We start from the raw sequence: 19,071 nt of genomic DNA on the forward strand, positions 1-19,071 counted from the left end.
AGGCTAGGTTGAAGAGGGGAGAGAGAACGCAAGTAGTCAGTTCCCAGCAAATCAAACGGATCCATAGCCAACATCTACACCCACAGAGAACCACAGAACTAGATACAAGCCGGGTAATTTGGGAGAGAACGCTCAGAATTCTCCATTTTCAATGGGATCTTTACTGAGGCAACTGAGGGATCTCCATCCTCCAAGCCAGGGACCAGTCTTAGGAGAAGATACACCAGAGTAGCTACTCTGTATTTTCATTCTCCAAACTTCCACACTACTGAGCGGCTACAGTGTCTCTAGCACCAGAAAAAACGCCTGCCATTGACACCGACACACTGTCCTTAATCGGCTCGCTTTGTCAGACGGTCTCCTAACGTCGACTAACTTGTGTGAGAACAGCAGCGATAAAGAGACTCAACCAAAAACCGAGAAGTTAAAATGACTAAAGTAAGCTTTGAAGCTCCCCACAAACAGAGCACTGATCAGGCCTGCTGATACTGACCAAGCTGATATCGGCGAATGACTGTGCTATGTACTATTTGCTTTATCTTTATGCCTTCACTATTTTTGTTGTGTTATAATGTAGACAAGCTTCCGAATGAAGGCTATTATTTTTAAAGCCTTCTTCGGCATGATCCAAGGAGCATATTTTGCTTTACCAAATTCGTTTTAACCCTAATATTTCACAAGACAATCCCAGCTCTCCAATTTCCATTCAAAGAACTAATACAAGGCAGGACACCTTTCTCCTAAGCTAAGGAAGCCACCCTCCTTCACTAATGCACGATGGTTAGAAGCCAGACAATCCCAGAGTTTCATATGCACGTTATCTGAAGTAAAAGCATACAACTAGGACATTTTACTAAGCTGCATCAAGCATTTAATGAAAAACCACTCTAGAAGCAGCAATACCAGCCATCACTAGCAACCAGGCAAATCAAAACCAGTCCTTGTCTGGATTTCTGTGCCAGCAGCAGTATTTTTCCCAGGTCCATCGTGGCCTGTTGGCATTACGTTAATGTAAAAATAGTAACATTTAAGTAAATATATTTCATTCTGAAGAGTGCATAAAGTTTTCAAATTAAGGCTGTTAAAGAATATTTGCAATTTACATCAATTGTATTAGCAGAGTGCAAAATTATATTAAAGCATTTCAATTAGATTTTGAATTTCCAGTACAGACATCAACAATCTTTCGTTTTGCTATTTGCCTGGACAAAATCAAGTACTGAAAAAGTTAATAACTTTTTTTTTTTAATTAAAAGCAAAGAAAAATAGAAGCAATTGATTTTAAAAGTTGAAAGGCAAAAAATGAGAAATATGGTAGGCCCAGCAGTGCATACATAACAACCCAGTAAGGCAAGGCATTAAGGTAATTTTTTGTTTTGGCATTGAACCACGACTTGCTGCAAAAGCACTGCCACTTCAAGATACTCATGACCTGTCTGGCTCACTCAATCCCACCAGCAGTCTTCCAAAAACGAAGTCTCCTCACAACCTACATTGCCTGTTACGATATACCGTGGGGTTGGCTTTGTTTCGCAGAGCACTGTTATCTTCAAGTGATGTTTATAATCCACAAAATATGGCAGGATATAGGAAAACAGACTAATCACTGGAGTGTAGGACTCAGTATTTAGAAGGTTCCTCAACTCCTGCCGAGCCAAAGGGATTTCTTGTTCAGTTTTCTAGCAATTACCTTTTCCTATTAAGGACCACACAGAGAGAAACCTCAATTCCAGATTTAGAACACATTAAGCAGTGTTACAGTTCAGTGGTGGCAAAAGCTTTTAAGGACAAAAACCACACTGGAGGACAACTGATCAATATGTGACACTAAGTCACAGGACTGCAACGCTCACCCGTACGCTGCCAAGTATCACCGTATGCCCTTTATTTCAGGAGACGGCCAACTCCACATGCCCTGGCTCACTGGGATCTCCTCCGCAAGCAGACTGCTCGCAAGGGGCCCGCCGCCCCGTGAGACAAGTTAGCAAGGCACCTGGTTTGGAGAGTGAAACAAGGGGCTTCAGCGAGAGTGCAGCTTGGGACTCAGCAGTCCAAGAGCTGCTCTACCTTCCTCAAAACAAGGCTTTTAGCAGGAACAGCAGAGGTTTCGCTTCAGTTTCTAGTGTGCCTGGGACATCAAGAGTTACTGCTGAGCTTCAGATTTTAGGCTAGCAAGCCTTAGGGTTTGCACCAAGCAGCAACACACTCTCCTTTTCTCTCAACACTATAATTAGATGGACCAAGCAAGCACCATCTCCTGACCACAAATGGAGGACTGTGTCCCTCTGTCTGCGTACTGGCTGCTGATCCTGCTGAAATACCTCATCACTTGTTGGTTAAATGGAGTAGCAGCATCCACATACTCCATTCTTGAGCCAGTGTCAATCTATCACCTCATCTCTTACCTGCCTGCGGCACGCTCCCCTGGGAGCACTGCACACCCACGCACACACACACACACACACACCAGGTCCAAAGCTTCAAGGGACCCATGATGTGGCAATTCACCAGGAAGGTGGTAACAGAGACCACTGCTCAGCCTGCCCCTTCCCTGAAACCACACGCTCTCATCTCCTCCGGGCCACGCCAGAGAAGCATAACCTTGATTTGCTGGAAGGGGTCCATGCTTTGGAGCGGAGGAGAGGGGAGAGAAAGCAGGATGGACTTGGTGAGACCAGATGGTGCAGCATGAAGACAGGGAACCCTGACAGCCCAGCAGAAAAGGATTGCACAGGGAAACCAGAACAAGTCAATGGAGTGGAGGTGCTGAAAATGTAGAAATTAAAGGGCAAAGAAAGAAGACAAAGTCCACTGAGGTAAGGAGGTGAAGAGGAAAATGCACAAGTCCCTAAAGGTGCAGTACCCTTGGTGTCCAAAGACCAACTGCAACCTCTACCAAAAATTCTAGACTTAAAATCTCTTGAATACTTCCCAACTCCAGAGCGAGAGTTTTCAGTTTCTGGTGAGGAACACTGGTTTTAAGAGCATGGGCACAGATTTTTCAGTGCTCCATTAAGACAGCACAATGCAGAAACTCCTTCTCAGGTTTGGCTTCCATTTCCTCAACACAGAAGCATACAATAGCTATGCCAGTTACTGAATTTCCAGGTTCTCTTAATGGAAGGATATTATGCCCACACCCAAACTTTATTTTCCACACATAGCTGGACTGTGCAAAGTGATTACATAAAAGCAGTATTTCCTAACCAGCCAAGGAGAACCACCCACTTTCCCTCCACCCACAGCAGAATGGCATTTTTTCCTCCTGAAAGGAAGAAGATACAAGGACTTTTTCCTGCTGCGGGGCCTGTATAACACCTCCAGGCAAGGAGGGAGAACCGCGTAGGATCTCTACAACTCCCGCATCAGCATGATTGCTAACTGAACCAACCACTCTCTTCGGATCATAATTCAAATGACATGGTGAAAGGAATGGCGTTTTTTCCGACAATGACATTTGCACTGAAGAATCCTTACCTCCAATGTTGGAGGTAGAAACCTTTCAGAAACAGAATTCTGTGGGTGTTTTGGTAGACAAGAGAAAAAAAAAATGCAGTGTCTATCAGACCGTAGCCTGGCATACGGCAAGGCTGCCCAGGCTCAAAGGCATACCACACCGAGCGTGCAAGCCACTTCAGCCAACACCTGCAGAACACTCTGGGGAACCGGCTGCCTCTTCCCACCCATTGCTCCAGTGGTAGCACTGGTAACAGCTGACAACAAAGGTAGTAAGTTCTTTAATAAGGTACTATGCTCAGTGGAATAACTTAATTTGTAAAAGAAGTGCGAGAAGGATAGGTCACGGAGGGTGGCTTTTCCTATTTGCCTATCAATGGCATAAATGAGGTGATTGAGACAAACAAACAAAGAAGTAATACACTACTACTAAAATCAAGTAAAAAAAATTCAGAACGTATCAAGCTCTAAACACGATTATCTTATGTCCATATTCAAAACTCCTTTCTTGACCTACAAAGTGGGCCTTCGCTACAGCAAAGCTTCACCCAAAGATATAAAGAAAATCTAAGTAGTCTTCAGGTTTTACAAATCATAACTAAAAAAATTAATTCAGTAAGATGAACTGCTCAATTACTGTTTCCATCAGAAGACAGACTTTGTTTCATGAAACACAGAAGAATGAGACCTCGAAATGAACACTAAATCTCCAGGCGAAAACAGTCTTTACTCCAAATTTTATCTGCCAAAAATCTGTAACGGTGCAGGCTAGTAACCTACCCTCAGCGTTACAGTTAAGAGAAAGACAGACCTCCTGTTTATGAATGGTATTACTTTATATTAGTTACTGAACTAGTCCAATCGATAGTTTTCAAAGAGAACTTTATAGACAGACTCAACCTTGCCAGGTGATCTTATAGCATTCAGTAAAGTACTAATGTTGTATTCAAACATATACGCCCACACATCACCAAACCAGTGACTGCATGACTGCTGTTTGCCCTACAAGAGAGAAAGTTAAGAGTTTTGCTCACTAGCACACACTCCTCTGGCCTTTTTTAAATATCCACATATATGAACATATCCCTCTAATGTCAAAGGGAAAACATTTAAGGAACAACAGAACAAAGTGATGCACAAAGTGATTCATTCTGATTGCATTCCTATTTTTAACCAAAAATATTCTGCAAATTTTACCTTCGCTTTTTGCCAATTAAATATTCCCTCAAAAAAAAAAAAAGCCACCCACAAACAACCCTGTAGCTTCTCCCTTCATTAGCATGAACTCTCGTACTTTAAAACTTTGTATTATGGCTTCAGCTCCACCAACAAGAAATATTTTCAGTTTTGTTTAAAAATAAAAAACCTGACACCAGCATGACAAAGAGGTGTCATTTTAAACTCTCAGTTTAATTTTTGCTGATTGCCCACTAACTGGTGCTGTTACAAGATACTGATATTACCAGCATAAAACTTGGATATTAAAGTTTTGGATAAAAAGCAGAGAAAGAAATGGAGAGAGATTTCCCAGACAACTAAGAAAGAGAAAGTAAAGTTAGCTGCAAAGATTTCCAGAGAGAGAAGAATGTTTGAAATGAAAATGTAGTAAACTGACAATTCCAAGAAAAGCAATTAAAGAAAAAACTGCCTCACCCCCCCTCTCCCCATGACGTACTTGCCAACAGAAAGCAGAGGACTTCAGTCACAGAAAATGAGAACTCAAAGAACGTGATCTATCCCTTATTGCTGGATTTTTGGTAACCGCCATCCCCTTCCATCTGCTCTCACATGCGACTCCTTCCAAGCATCAGCAGCAGGTCTGTGGTAAGGCAGGTTTAGTGTTCTGATACTCTCCTTGTTTTTATGTATGAGCTCAGCTTTGGGGGGGGGGGAATCTAAATATTTTATTTTCTACAGATAAACACTGAGTAAACTTCAGCCTGACGCACAGTTTAGCTTCGGTAGGAGACTGTATTGGGCTGCTAGATGGCAGTTTCAGTCGTCAGAAAATAAAAAACATTTCCTGGATTAGTTTGCTGGAAAATGTATGCTATTCTTAAAACAAAAAGTTGGCAGGAATAAAGTTTAAGAACCCACTTCACCTCTGCATATTTAGAAAATGAGCAAAATGGCTGACTAACAAGACAGGGACTGCCTTTATCTTACAGACCTACCACAATGGGACGCTGATTTTGAAGGGCCTCTCTTGTTAATACAAATATTTAACAATAAAACAGGGGAAAATTAATACTCCAAGGAATGGCATCTGTGACATGACTCATATGTCATCTAAAAGTTACATTTGCAGCAATCCCTCTAGGGCCGATATGAAAGAGAAATTGTCTGCTTCTTCAATGCACCGAGTTGTTAATTTGTCCACAGTGAAGACTGCCCCAAGCCGCATTTCTGATCTCAAACCATTAGCTATGCAAAACACACATGCATAGTACCACCAGGAAGTTTTACTCTGTTACAGACTCAAGAACTACAAAAACCTCAAGGCTTTTGCAGAGCAATGCAGTACCCTCACACTTCAAAACCATAGGGAGGAACTGCCATGTGTTTTTTTTCCTCTCCTGCGTGTGTTGATGTCAAAGTAGTATGAGTAAATTCTTACCTCTTGGCATAAAGCGTCAAAGACAACATACCTGGCCATTTAGAAGTTAAATTAAATGATTTCAAGGAGAGTCAAGTTCTTGGATGCCTAATTTCCTACTGCAGAGTAAACAAGGGCACACAACTTCACAAGAATTTCCTGAGAAAAGCCGCTGCCTACACAAACTCCATTTAAACCATCTCCTGTTATGATGCAATTGTTCTAAAGATGGTATTTCACCAAATATTTAAGCCATTCAAGATAAAGAACATTAACTATTAATAGCATCTTTTCACATCATTAGATCAGGCTGCAGAGCCACAGCAAGCAATTCAGTCTTCTCATTTGGCTCTTTAGTTATGCATGTAAGTTTATGAACAGAAGTTTCCAGTTTAGGAAACTCAGACTGTAAACTACTTGGAAATTTTTGAGGAAAGTATCCAAGCTGCTACAGAAGATGGAGACTGCTGAAGATTTAAGTAAAAACAGGAGCTCCATTTTTAACATCTTGAGGGTATTAGAGCTGGGATCACAAAAGGATCCAAGGGTTTTGATTATTAACAGGGGCACCTGTAGGTCGTCTCAGGTCTTCATGGAAATTGCTGCAAAGTGGTATCATGCATCACTTGCAGAGCCAGTTGCACTACACTGCACAGGAGATTTCTCATTTCACATTATTTGAAATAGATAAAGAAAATAAGTTCAAAACAAGCATTTTGAACAATGCTTGCTGCTTTAAATATTCTGCGTGGAAACACAAGCCTCCAGCAAGAAGCAAGGGTTTTCTTATTATCTAAGCAGAAATCTATAACCAAACTGGTTTAAACAAGGTTGGTTTGGTTTTTTTTTCCACTATCATATTTACATGGTCCAACTTGCAGCAACTTTCCCTCTTTTGGAAAAATTACATGTGAGGCAAGTTGCTCAGCAATGCAGATACTGTAAAGCGTACAACGATACGCTTTATCATAAATAACGGATAAGGGATATGCCATTTCATCTCCTTTGGATCAGCTATGGAGTGAAAAGCAAGAGAGACAGGACCACTCCCCTGCAATACCCAACTGCCAACCAAAGCAAGAAGAGATGGACAAGGAGGACACGTTAATTCTGGCTCTATTACAATTCTTTCCATTACAATTCCCAGATTGCCAAAATAAGTACCCACCACAAGGGTGTTTTTAAAAGGCCATTAAATACTTCAGACACATAACTGCCAGCCTCACCTCACTCTTGCAACCAAACATTTTGATCAATAACACTATGGACAGGCTCCAAGCAGACTTTTAGAGGACGGTTCTATAATGCACTTCCTATTAGAAGTCCCTCAGCAATATGAGTGTCGCTGTATCTCTTCAGAGCAGAGACAGAATTTTATCTGGCGTATTTTGTTATTAAAAGTAAACAAACAAACAAAAAGTCACATAGGTCAGCTCCAAAGACACTTTTCATTATTCTTATACCAAGTATAACAAGAGAACAAGGAATTCTCAGAAACAGGACACACATACCTATCACAGACCAGCAATCCACAGTGGCTCACCATGAGGAAAAAGTTAAATCCCCTGAAGAATGAAGATAAACTGTTTGGCTTCTGAGCATAAACTAAGCTGACGGACAAATAAGTGGCACACAGCAGAAAGTACCGTGTAGATTAACCGTGCCCTGAAGGCCTTCTCCCCCAAGTGTAGCAACTGAGCTCATCACATACCTTCTGCCCTCTTACAGAATTAGCACCAGGTGGGGGATAAACACCTCCCTTTATTAAAGTCAGGTGGCCACAATAATCAACTTCAACTGGTCACAGCCCATCACCAATGGCTTGAGATACTCACTTCACAATCACAACTATATTTCATGTATAAATCACAAATACATTTAATGGCAAAGCTCTGAATGAATCTAGAATGATTTCAGATATGAACATTCACAGATCCAGTATTCATATTCACCAATTTAAATTACTTTAATATATGTAATTAAAAAGAAAAAAGCAGAAAGAAACAATCTAGCCAACTGCAAACACATGTGTCCAGCTACACATGGCTTTAAAGATACATATGAGGTCTTTGGCAATATTTGTAACAAAGAAAACACTAGATAATTCCTCTAAAAACTAAATAACTCTTCCTTAAGACCCAGACTCTTTAACCATATGTTGAAGTAACAAACAGAAATCTGGGTTCTGGCAGTGCCACAAAGGAGAAAAACATAATAATTACACTAGAACTTATTCAAAGGCAGGAGGCCTAAAGAGCCATGCAAATCCTATCATTATGCAGGCATTATCCAATTTAATTTTGGAGATTATACCAATCATTAAGACTCCCTTTCACCAATTTGTACCAATGGAATTTTTCCCTGCTTTCCCCACAATTAAACAAATTAAGCAGTATTTAGATTAGCAACTTTATCATTGGGGAAGAATATATTTATTAGCTAAATTAATTTTTAAAGAATGGAGAAGAGATGCTACTGATTTCTTTTAGCATCTATTCCCAACACATTACCTTGCACGACAAGCTTCCGACATAAGAGCTTATAGTCTGTAAAATAAAAACAGGTTGATGCATAAGATATCTTCATCTCAAAGGAGGGAAAACAAACATGGACATTCATTACAGCCATCAGCATTTGTGTAAGAATATCTTTTAATGAAATGCATAAAGCGGCGTGAACGTGACACTGTCCTGATGCCTTCCTCTTCAACAAAGAGGATCAGATATCAAGCAGCACTGCAGTTCCTGGGTTGCAAAAGATTTTGCTCAATTCAGGTTTTAGCTATCCCCTTCAGTTTTTTGTCAGACACCACTCACATGGGAAAATTGATTTTCTTATCTAACAATGTGATCTTTTAAAGAAAGCTTGCGTTTAATACACTGGAAATTCATCCCCTTGCCCTTTGAGCTGCATTTCTCCAGCTGAAGGCATGAACACTTGAAGACCAGGCTGAAGACCAAGAAAGAAGCAACCCTTCTTCCACCACTACCACGTACATCTTTCTACTTCCTCCAGCTCTTGCTTTCCTTTCAGTTCTGCAGCTACAACCTGCTTTTGAAGGCCTCGCACATGCTCTTTCATCTGTTTTACTTGGCCTTCGTTTCCTCATCACACCCAAAGGACAGAGGTGGACAGGCGTTAAGGAATTTTATCTTCTGTCAGAAAAGAGGGAATAGCAGAGTTCAAGAAAAAGCGTCACAAACCAGTAACGACTGGATAAACAGTAGGATTTTGACACTAGGCCAACAGCATCTAATAGACTGAGAACATTTTTAATTGGCAACTGAGTTTATATTTATCTCAGTCTTGTATCTTATTTAAAAGACATCTTAATTAACATAGTCTTCCTAGCCGATGAAGTTGATGACATGATTGCCCCGTTCATTAAAAAGCTTGGATTAGAATTTCACAGAACATTCCTAAGACACAAAGCAAGCCTTCCAGCAAAACCAGGGAGGGTCAAACTGGTATTCTAACCTAACACTTCTACATTGGGGGGGCGGGGAGAAGTATTCTTTCTTTATACATCAGAAAGCAATAAATGGAGACAAATCCCTTAAAAACCACGGGAAAGAGCAGCAATTTAAAAACATCTCTAACTTAAAATCTTCCTATTTTGACAGCTACAGTTAGCAGCAGATTATTTCCACTTGAAAGATAAAAACATTCTACGAAGATAATTTGATTTTCTCAGACTTTGTGAATATTAATAAGCCCATTATTTTATTGTTATTGTAATAGTTCTTATTGATGGATAGCTTTTTAAATTGGTATTTCCACCAAACGTATGTCACACAGCTGTAGTCCAGTGATCTCAGTGCTAGCTGTACTGGGCTGCCCTGAAAACAGTCTTAAAAAGTGGAAAACATTATGCAGTTTTCAAAGCATAACAGGAGTAATTTCTACTTTAGATCATAAAAGAAGAAATTAAAAAACACATGAAAACATATTGGACTGTTCTACTTAAAACAGGTCTCACAGTTCACTATTTTTTACTTGGTAATAATAGCTTTTTTTTTTTTTCATTTCTAATGCAGCTTGATAGTCACACAATTTTCCTCCTACTTCATGCATAAGCATTTCCAAATACCTCAGGACAAGTTATCTGTAAGCTACACGTTGCTTTACATTTTCCAGCCAGCAAAAGACCAAGAACTATTTCCTTGCTTACAGAATAGCTAGAACCCGAAGGACATTTTTCAGATTGAACTACGCATTGCTAATTTTTGTATCTGAGTTTCATAGTTACTATAGTAACATGCCAGCTCAAAAAAAAAGGCTTATTTCATTCAAAATATTAACAGAAAACAGAGAAACCTAACTCAAGCACACCAAGACATGCCTCAAGTTGTAGGTTAACTGCCCTTTGTTATTCTAATACCTTCCCAGCACACAAAGGCCAGACTAAGCTGATGAGAGCCACCAAGCAGCTGGGTGTGGCAGAACACTGAAGACACTGAAAAAACATTTCAAGACACTGAAACAGGCAGCCAAAGCCACTAACCTCCCTCAAAAGCGGGTGGCAAGCAGCAAAGCCCCCACAGGATTCTAACAGCATGGGAACATTGGTCTCCAGGGTTAGAATAATGATGCTTATATGCCCTCTGCTAAGTAGCCAGGCTCCCAGACTGAGTGCTCTCCAAATTCCTCATCCTCCCTATCCTGGGTACTGGAAGAGGAGGAAGGAAAAGCAAAAACATCCTCACAATACACCAACCAGAAAGTTAGGTTAGAAAAATACATCGCAAATTACTGAAATAACACAAGATGCATCTGCAAGCCACTTAGAAATCATATTTTTCCAATCACAGATCTACTTCAAGATTGTCTTTTCACCATGCCAGTTGCCAACAACCACAGCTTATTTCTCTCCTCGTGAGCTGCAAAGTTTGAGTCTCTTGACCTTAGGCCTCTGTATTCCAGCAACCACTCATTTCTAACCCATCTGTAGATCAGCTGTTGCAAAGGGACTTGACACTTTCCTAGCAACTCTGTACCAGTCAGCTGGAGAAAACCACTGACTGGGAGGCTTAAATGTTGTCCTCAGCTCTTAAACAAGTGCTCTCCAAAATCCTCATCCTCCCTATCCTGGGTACAAGGATAGTGGTTATCTGTAAGATAAGAAAGAGGTTCAGTGCTCACCAGTGGTAATGCAACAGGGTGGACAAGACAGACATGCTGCAGACTTCCTTAAGTACAGATAGGGAGGAAGGGAAAAAAGGGCAACCAACCAGTAGTTCCTTGCTGCCTCTTGTGGTTTGTAGGATTTCATCTCCAAGGGGAAAACTCCCAGTGAATTCAAAACTTCCCTGAGGGCTACCTCATTATATGGTAGGTGGAAGCTGTGTGGTTTTATCCTGGAAAGCACGTCAAAGGCCGCACACATGAAGCAAATATACTATCAAACTTGGCAGGACTATCCTTGCACGTACTTCTGGTTAACAGAAGAAATAGCTGTTTGGCTTTAGAAACTCTTATACCAGCTGAATTACAGAAGCAGGCCCCACTGTGCTAGACAAGGCACATGCACATGACAATAAACAAAACCAAATAAATAAAACCATCCCTTGTTGAATTCACCTAGATGGGAACACAAAACAAAAATGAAGATAATAGCTTTACTATACCAGTCAAATTGCTGGTTACTGTCCTTCTCATGTCACTATAATGGAAATTGTATAATAGCAAAAAAAAAAAAGTCACATTCTACCTTTGATATACCTAGGTTATGACCACCTCCCTTACAGCTTTACTGACTACATTTGGGAGGGTGGGAGGAGAAAGGGTCTTGCACCTCAAAGAAACACTGAAGATCAGCAGGAACATATTTTGATAAACGAAGAGTGCAAATGAAAGTCACCAGTGGTGGTATTCAAGGACAGCTGTATTTTTCCCAAGTCATACTGCATTCCGTCCTTAAAATCCACACAACTCCTCTGTATGAGTCTATGCATACATAGCAGCACACCACAAAACTCAGCAACAGAGAAAAAAATCTCAGGAGCGTATATGCTGCTTCAGAATTTGTATAAAATGCAAATTACAGGGTCTGCATATCCCCACCACAGGATAAAAAATACACTCTCTAGAGTGAGCAGAAGCAGGTATAGGTCACTCCATTTAATCATCACCTACTGCAGCTGGGTCAGCTTGGTGAGGGTGAGCTCTGCTACAGAACAGTTTGTGTGCTGCTGGTACAGCTTGGGGCATCCCTGCTGACCTCGGCTTGACACTGTCTGGCACCTAAGCAAACTGTTCATGAAACCTCTCCTCAACGCTGATCAATTAAAACCAAGTCCTATAAAACTAAATGAAAAACAAGACTAATTAATAAACTGGCCCTTCACAACATTTGCATACGTATTGAACAGTGGCCGAGCTGGAGGCAACTGACACAGGAGGAGACATCTTTATTCACTTCGGATGCTGGTCTGTGGCCAGTCTGGTGGGTTTACTATACAGGTTTCTTGTAAGTGCATGGTTTAACTTGGAACTGCGATAGTCTCTTCCAGGAAAGTGATGCATAACCTGCCATTACAAGCGGCGCTATGTGCTGCTAGGATCTAAGGCTTTAAAGATGGAAAGCGGTACCTTCTCATCATAGTTTTCTGGTTAATCTTACTTTGGGCAGCTAGCAGAAAAAAAAAAAAAAAAAAAAAAGAAAAAAGTACATTACTTTTACCATGTATGACTACCTCAAATTTGCTTTTCTTTGCACTGTATGTAAATTTAGGCCATCAAAAGAATTAAGTGGTAATATCTGAAGAAAAACTGTAATTTTTGCTACCTGCGTAACAGTGAGTAGCAAAAAAAAAATGTCTAGGAGAGCCTAAGTTTTACTGCAGTCCTCTTGCTTGTTTTCTTCTACACCAAATATTTATATTAGCTCTTAAGAAGGTAGGCTGCTGATACGCAGCCAGAAGCTTGCATTACATATAATTATGTCACAGTTTCTTATAACAATGACACTCAATACTCCTAAGTATGTAACTAATAGTAATTACAAAGATTTACTTTTTAAAACACCTCCCGATATATAAATAATACATTTTTATAGGCCATCAAGTAGTCCGTACATTTTCTCTATTGCTATACTCACAAAAAGCAGCACCACGGCCTACTGGTGCAGATAAATGAATCCCTACTATTCTTCGCATACTTGCTGCAGGCAACGCTGCTTTCTCCTTCTCTTGGATACAGAATTTCAAAGTTATTTGCCTCAAATCCTCACTAAATCAAAGCCTTAGATTTTAAACATGAAGAGGACAGAATACGTTCAGATTTCTAGATTGTGAACTGCAATTCTTTGCTTATACCTTAAACTCGTACAATAGAGCTGAACGTAAATGAAACCATAACCCTCCAGAGGAGAGGGAAGCGTTGCAGGCACGTGGCCACCTGTGCCGCAGTCGCCCTGCCACAAATCGCGGGCCTCAATCTCATTTTGCCAATTTCACAGCAAGACTGAAAGTGAACAAATTTGAACCCAAGTTAAATATTTTGATCGAGATAGCTTTAACATCAACTGCTAGATGCAAAACTAAAAAATACTTGATGTTTAAATGGATACTCAACATACTCAAAACTAAGTACTCCTGCATCGGAGAGGACCAAAGTATTCGTGACATAACTAGACAATGCTTTTATCAAAACAATTTGTTCTCATCTGGTAGTTTCAAGTTCTTAAAACATAGCCTGTAATATTCCAACCCATCATTAGATGAGCGTTATGTGTTGCAAGACCTTGTCTTTGGCAAACAGGCCTCCCAGAGGCACCAGTCCTTACTTCAGAGCTCGAAAGCAATCTTCACGGATAAATTCCATCCCCCTCCAATCAGGCCTTATAAAATAACTCTTTGACTCCACTTCTCAGCTACACTACCCAATTCTCACACAGTTAGGTCTCCTCTACTCTGATAGAGAGGATATATTTCAGGAATTACGGCACTCCTTGCCTTATCCTTCAGGGGTCAGGGAGTGAAAAAACAAATCAGCTCTGGAAATCACACTTTTATCCCTACTTTTCAAAGCAACAGCAAGATTTGGTGGATCCTATTCCTTCCATTCTGTTCTGCTCAAACCTTCCACAGCTCCACTCAAACAACTTGCCTAGAAAAATTTCTGTTCACCCATCATATAGGATCCCTCCTCTTAAATCTGTTGCAAGCTTTTGTCATCATCTGTCCTCCAAATGGTGGAGATAAAAAAAAAAAAATCTCCTCGGCATATTACTACACAGAGAGCTACCAGAAGAACAAAAAAGTAGGCTTCATGAGAGACAATTGCGCACCTCACCATAAAGTCTTGTCACATATGCAAATAAAATGTGTTGTGGAATTCCCCCCCACCAAAATTAAATTCAGGTTTAACAACAGGACTTTTTTTGTTACTGTTCCAAATGCTTTTTTTGATTAAATCTTGCGTCTCGCGCTCAGTCGTACCACGACATCAAATTATCACTGAAATCCTGCGTCTTTGAAACATATACAATGCACCGGTATGACAAGAGCAACGAAGATAAGAACGCACCACGGTGATAAGAGACACTCCGATTTGTTCGTTTGCACTGTTTTAACGGCCTCACGTTGGCTCTTGTATTTTGAATTAAGCGAAAGCAGAGCCAAGGCACTATCGCAATCCACACGCAAGGCATGAGTCACGCCAGCCCAGCTCCCGCACCAGGCCCTGCCGGGGGGTTGGGGGGGCTCCGGCAGCACCGGCAACGGCCCGGGGGGCTGCACGCCCTCCGCTACAGCAGCTCAGCACCGGGGGGCCCCCTCAAACGGCCCCGGGCCACAGCCATGGCTGCCCCTGGGGGGGGGCCCCCTCAAACGGCCCCGGGCCACAGCCATGGCTGCCCCTGGGGGGGGCCCCCTCAAACGGCCCCGGGCCACAGCCATGGCTGCCCCTGGGGGGGGGCCCCCTCAAACGGCCCCGGGCCACAGCCATGGCTGCCCCTGGGGGGGGGCCCCCTCAAACGGCCCCGGGCCACAGCCATGGCTGCCCCTGGGGGGGGGCCCCCTCAAACGGCCCCGGGCCACAGCCATGGCTGCCCCGGGGGGGCCCCCTCAAACGGCCCCGGGCCACAGCCATGGCTGCCCCTGGGGGGGGGCCCCCTCAAACGGCCCCGGGCCACAGCCATGGCTGCCCCGGAGGCACCGGCGGGACGCCAGGCTGACGTTTTCCTCCGGTACCGCCACACCTCCCGCGGCCCGCACGCCTTCTGTGCTTCCACGCCTACTCCACCGGTTCACCCGCCCTCTCGGGGTTTGAGGCTCATCGTCCGGAGCCGGAGAGCGGCGGTTTCTTCCCCACAAAGGGCTGCCGGGCACGCCTCGCCCGGCCCGCCGAGCCGCCCGCCCCGCACCTCCCTCCGGCAGGTTTCGGAAAGGAGGGAGCGCTGCTCCTTAACTCCTCTCCCCCGCCCCTCCCAGCCAGGCGATTTGTTTAAAATGAGTAAGATTAAAAGCATCTCTCTTTCCCTGCCTCCCCCACGCTCCCACGGCCGCAGCGGCTGCCCGCCGCCCCCCACGCCCAGCCCCGGAGGCCGCCGTGCCAGGCCGCCCTGCGGACGAGCCGTGCCCGGGACAATGCGGCGAGGGGCCGGCGGGGGCTACGCCTCAGGCGGGTGTGCCGCCGGGGGAAGGGCCGGCCGGGCCCGGGCGGGCGGCCGTTACCTCAGGCTCTGCCCCCCGATCCCCCCCCCCCCCCCCCGCCGCGACGCGGCCGTTGCCAGGCGGCGGCGGCCTCGCCCCCGGGCGGCCCGTGTGCGAGGCCCCTCCCGCCATTAGCATGACAGAGGGGGGGAGGAGGGAAAGAGAACAAATTACAAAAAATACAAAATAAAAAAAAAAGGGGGGGGGGAGGGGGGAGCCCTTTTTCCCCGCATGAGCTGCGGCGGGGCCACGGGGAGCGGGGCCGCGCCCCGGCTGAGGGGAGGGAGCGATGCCGCAGGAGGCGGCCGAGGGCCGGCAGACAAAGGGAGCCTCCCGGCGGGGCAGCGGGGAGCCAGAACCGGAGCGATTCGGGCGGAGGCGCCCGGCTGCGAGGCCCGCCGCCCTCCCCGGCCCCGGGGCGGAGGCACTCACCAGCCGAGCCGGAGGAGGACCGTCTGCTCCGGGGGGCGGCGGCGGGCTCGGGCGGCTGAGCGGGCCGGGCGGGGGCCGAGGGCTGCTCCTGCGCGGGGGACGGCGTGGTGGCGGAAGAGGAGGAAGAGGAGACGGCTCCCGGGGGGCTCCAGCCGGGCTGCGGCGGCTCCGGGGCGGCGGGGCGGGGCGGCTCGGCGGGGCCGCCGAGGTCCAGCAGCTGCGGCGGCCGCTCCTGCGGGGCTGCGGCGGGGGCGGGAGCCGCGACGGGCTTCCTCTCCATCACCTCCAGCTGCTCGTCGAAGTCTTCGTCCTCGTCCTCCTCTTCCTCCTCTTCTTCCTCCTCCTCCTTCTCGTCGTCGAGCACGAACTGGTAGTTAAACTGGGGCTGCTGCGGCCGCGCTGGCCCGGAGGAGGAGGAGGAGACCAGGGGCGACTGGTCCAGCTCGTCCATGGTGCCTGGAGCGGGCGGAACAATGAGTGCGCGGCGCTGGGGCTGCGCCTCTGCCGGCTGCGGGGGGAGGGAGGGAGGGAGGGCGCGGGCTGCGCTGCCGCCGCCGCTGCGGGACCCGGGCTCCACGCCCTGGTGAGTCACGGCTGGGGGAGGCGGCGGGCGCGGCCGCCCGCCCCGCCCCGGCGCTGAGCGACAGCGGCGGGGGCCGGTAGGAGCGGGGAGGGGGGCGGGACGGCCAATGAGGCGCGGCGCTGGGCGCGGCCGCCTCATGAATATGCAGCGGGGGGCGGGACGCGAGGGGCGGCGGCGCGGGGCTGGAGAAGTCGGGTAAAGTTCAGCGCGGGGGGTGCGGGGCGGGGTGCGGGGCCGGGCCCCACCTGCGGCGGCCGCGGGCGGTGCTGGGGGCCGCGGCTGGGGCGGGGGGCGCAGCCCCGGCGGTACCGGGGCGGGGTCCCTCCATCCCTCGGCGGGCCGGGCTCAGGCAGCAGCGTGACAGACATCTTGTGAGTGCGCGTCGTGATTCATCACTTTCCTCTGCCAGGACTGCTGTTATTTTTTTTTTTTTTTTTTGTCTTTTTTAAACAGCGGCCAGAAGCCCTTAGCTGTTAGAAAAGGACAAGGCACCAGCGGGTTCCCCGCGGAGCCATGCTGCAAGGCACCCGTCCGCCCTAAGGCGGTGTCTCTCACCCTGGCTGGGGCTGCGGGGTCCGCCGGCGGCTCAGGCTCCGTCCCCGCGGCCGGGCCGGAGCATCGCCCCCGGGGCGGGCGGCGGAGCCCGTCGGCGCCTGCCTGCGAGGGGAGTGGGAGTTCCAGCCACGACGCGGTGCGAAAAAACTCCCCGGGCCTGGAAAAAAGAGAGAGCAGACATTTTCAGATGAGACAAACTTGTTCAGCCGCTCGTATTAGTTTAAGTCAGCCATCTGAACAGATCTAACCCTCTCTTTAAAATTGGAATTATGCAACTTGTGCAGGAAAAAACATGGCAGCTTGTTCACAAAGCAAAAACCAGCATATCTCTGTGTTGGACTGGTGTGGTCTCTTCCTTTCTGCTCAGAGATGGAGCGTAGGCCAAAGCCCTTAGGGTAACACTTAATTTAACTAAAATGGCATATATTTGGATGCAATTTCCACCCACGCAGCTACCGCGATAAGACCAAAAGGATTTGTAATTCTATATTTGATGCTATTCCAACATCACGATGGATTTTTAACCCACAGACGATTTATTCTCCCACGTGTGCCTGCATAAAGAGGTTAGTTCACGGAAAAGTTCAGAGCAAGCAGCCTGCAGGTTGAGTGAGGCACAAGAACGGACGGAAGAGGGACAAAACCTCTCCCGTTGCTTCTGCTCTGCCGTGTTGGCTGCGGTGGGCGCAAAGACGCACGCGGAGGTGAGCGGCCCCGCGAAGCAGAGCGACGGGGTTCTGGGGTCCCAGCTTCGAGTCCTCTCTTGCCTCGGAAAAACATATCATGATCTTTGCATGAACTGTTTGGACCCAAATATTTGAGCGTGGGGTGGGTTGTTGCTGCTATTTGAATTGGGAAGGCTATTCTAAGATACCTCATTTTCTAAATAACTAGAGACCTCCTTCTAACTTCCAGTCGTAATTTGCTCAAGGCCAACGTACGTCCTTTTCCCATTTTTCCCTTTAATTTAAATTGTTCTTTTCTCTGAATTTTAATTTCTAACCTGCTTAAAGGAATGCACTTTGCCCAGCCCTTGCTTTCGTAAGCTAAAGCTGGAGAAGCTTTAGATCCCGTCTCCGTTCGGGCACAAGAAGTTCCAGATGAGATTTTTTCCAAGAACGTACAAAGACATCGATATTCCCTGTCTCTACCAGAAATGACTAGAAGGAATGCGAAAAGTATTTTTATAAATACAGCGAAGGCAGCACTGTTATCCCGACAGGGATAAAAACGTCACAGCAGATGAATAAGCACTTCCCAACCTGGGAGGTCTTTAGACTTCATTCTTTTCCCCTAAGATTGTGTATCTTCTAGTGACAAATTATCCGTGTATATTTTCAAGTCAGCCCTTTTTACAGTGATATAAGGGATGTTAGAGCGGCAGGAGGATGGATGGATTAAATTCCATGTGTTGTTAAATATAAAACATGGAAGTTCTGGCTGAACTGTATTCCTAGTTTTATTGTTCCAGCTCTGTTACAGCCAGTGGACTACACGTGCATAAATAAAGACAGAACAGGCTCAGTGGCTCCCATCAGCCTTACTGAAATTTCTGTTACACTACTTAGAGCGCAACCCAATGTGCAGCTCAGTCGGCTTAGGTATCAACCTTGAACCTCACCTAGACGTCAGTTATCCCCAAGTGGTATTTTTGAGCTGGTAGAAACGGGTCCTGACGCGGAGGACCGCAGCTCTAGATCTCTGCTGTAACTCCAGTACCAGCGCTGCCACTTCACCGAGCCAGGGATTAATTTGGTTCACGATTTCAGATATAAACGGGCACCTTCAGTCTT

At 45.8% G+C, this 19,071-nt stretch overlaps 1 protein-coding gene across 5 annotated transcripts in view; it reads right to left on the bottom strand.

The window, feature by feature from the left end:
* RTN4 (reticulon 4) overlaps nt 1-19,071 on the bottom strand; it is a 72,933-nt gene that overhangs the window by 30,524 nt on the left and 23,338 nt on the right. For all 5 annotated transcript variants that reach the window (XM_087777251.1, XM_087777252.1, XM_087777253.1 and 2 more), the window contains 2 exons: nt 17,279-17,435; nt 16,141-16,596 (listed from right to left, as the gene is read on the bottom strand). In XM_087777251.1, the coding sequence (XP_087633377.1) occupies nt 16,141-16,591 (451 nt within the window). In that variant the 5' untranslated portion in view covers nt 16,592-16,596; nt 17,279-17,435. The remainder of the gene's footprint in view (nt 1-16,140; nt 16,597-17,278; nt 17,436-19,071) is intronic.

This window comes from Nipponia nippon, unplaced genomic scaffold, assembly GCF_047370975.1.
Source record: "Nipponia nippon isolate SJK-2023a ecotype South Korea unplaced genomic scaffold, ASM4737097v1 scaffold_4, whole genome shotgun sequence".
NCBI lineage: Eukaryota > Metazoa > Chordata > Aves > Pelecaniformes > Threskiornithidae > Nipponia > Nipponia nippon.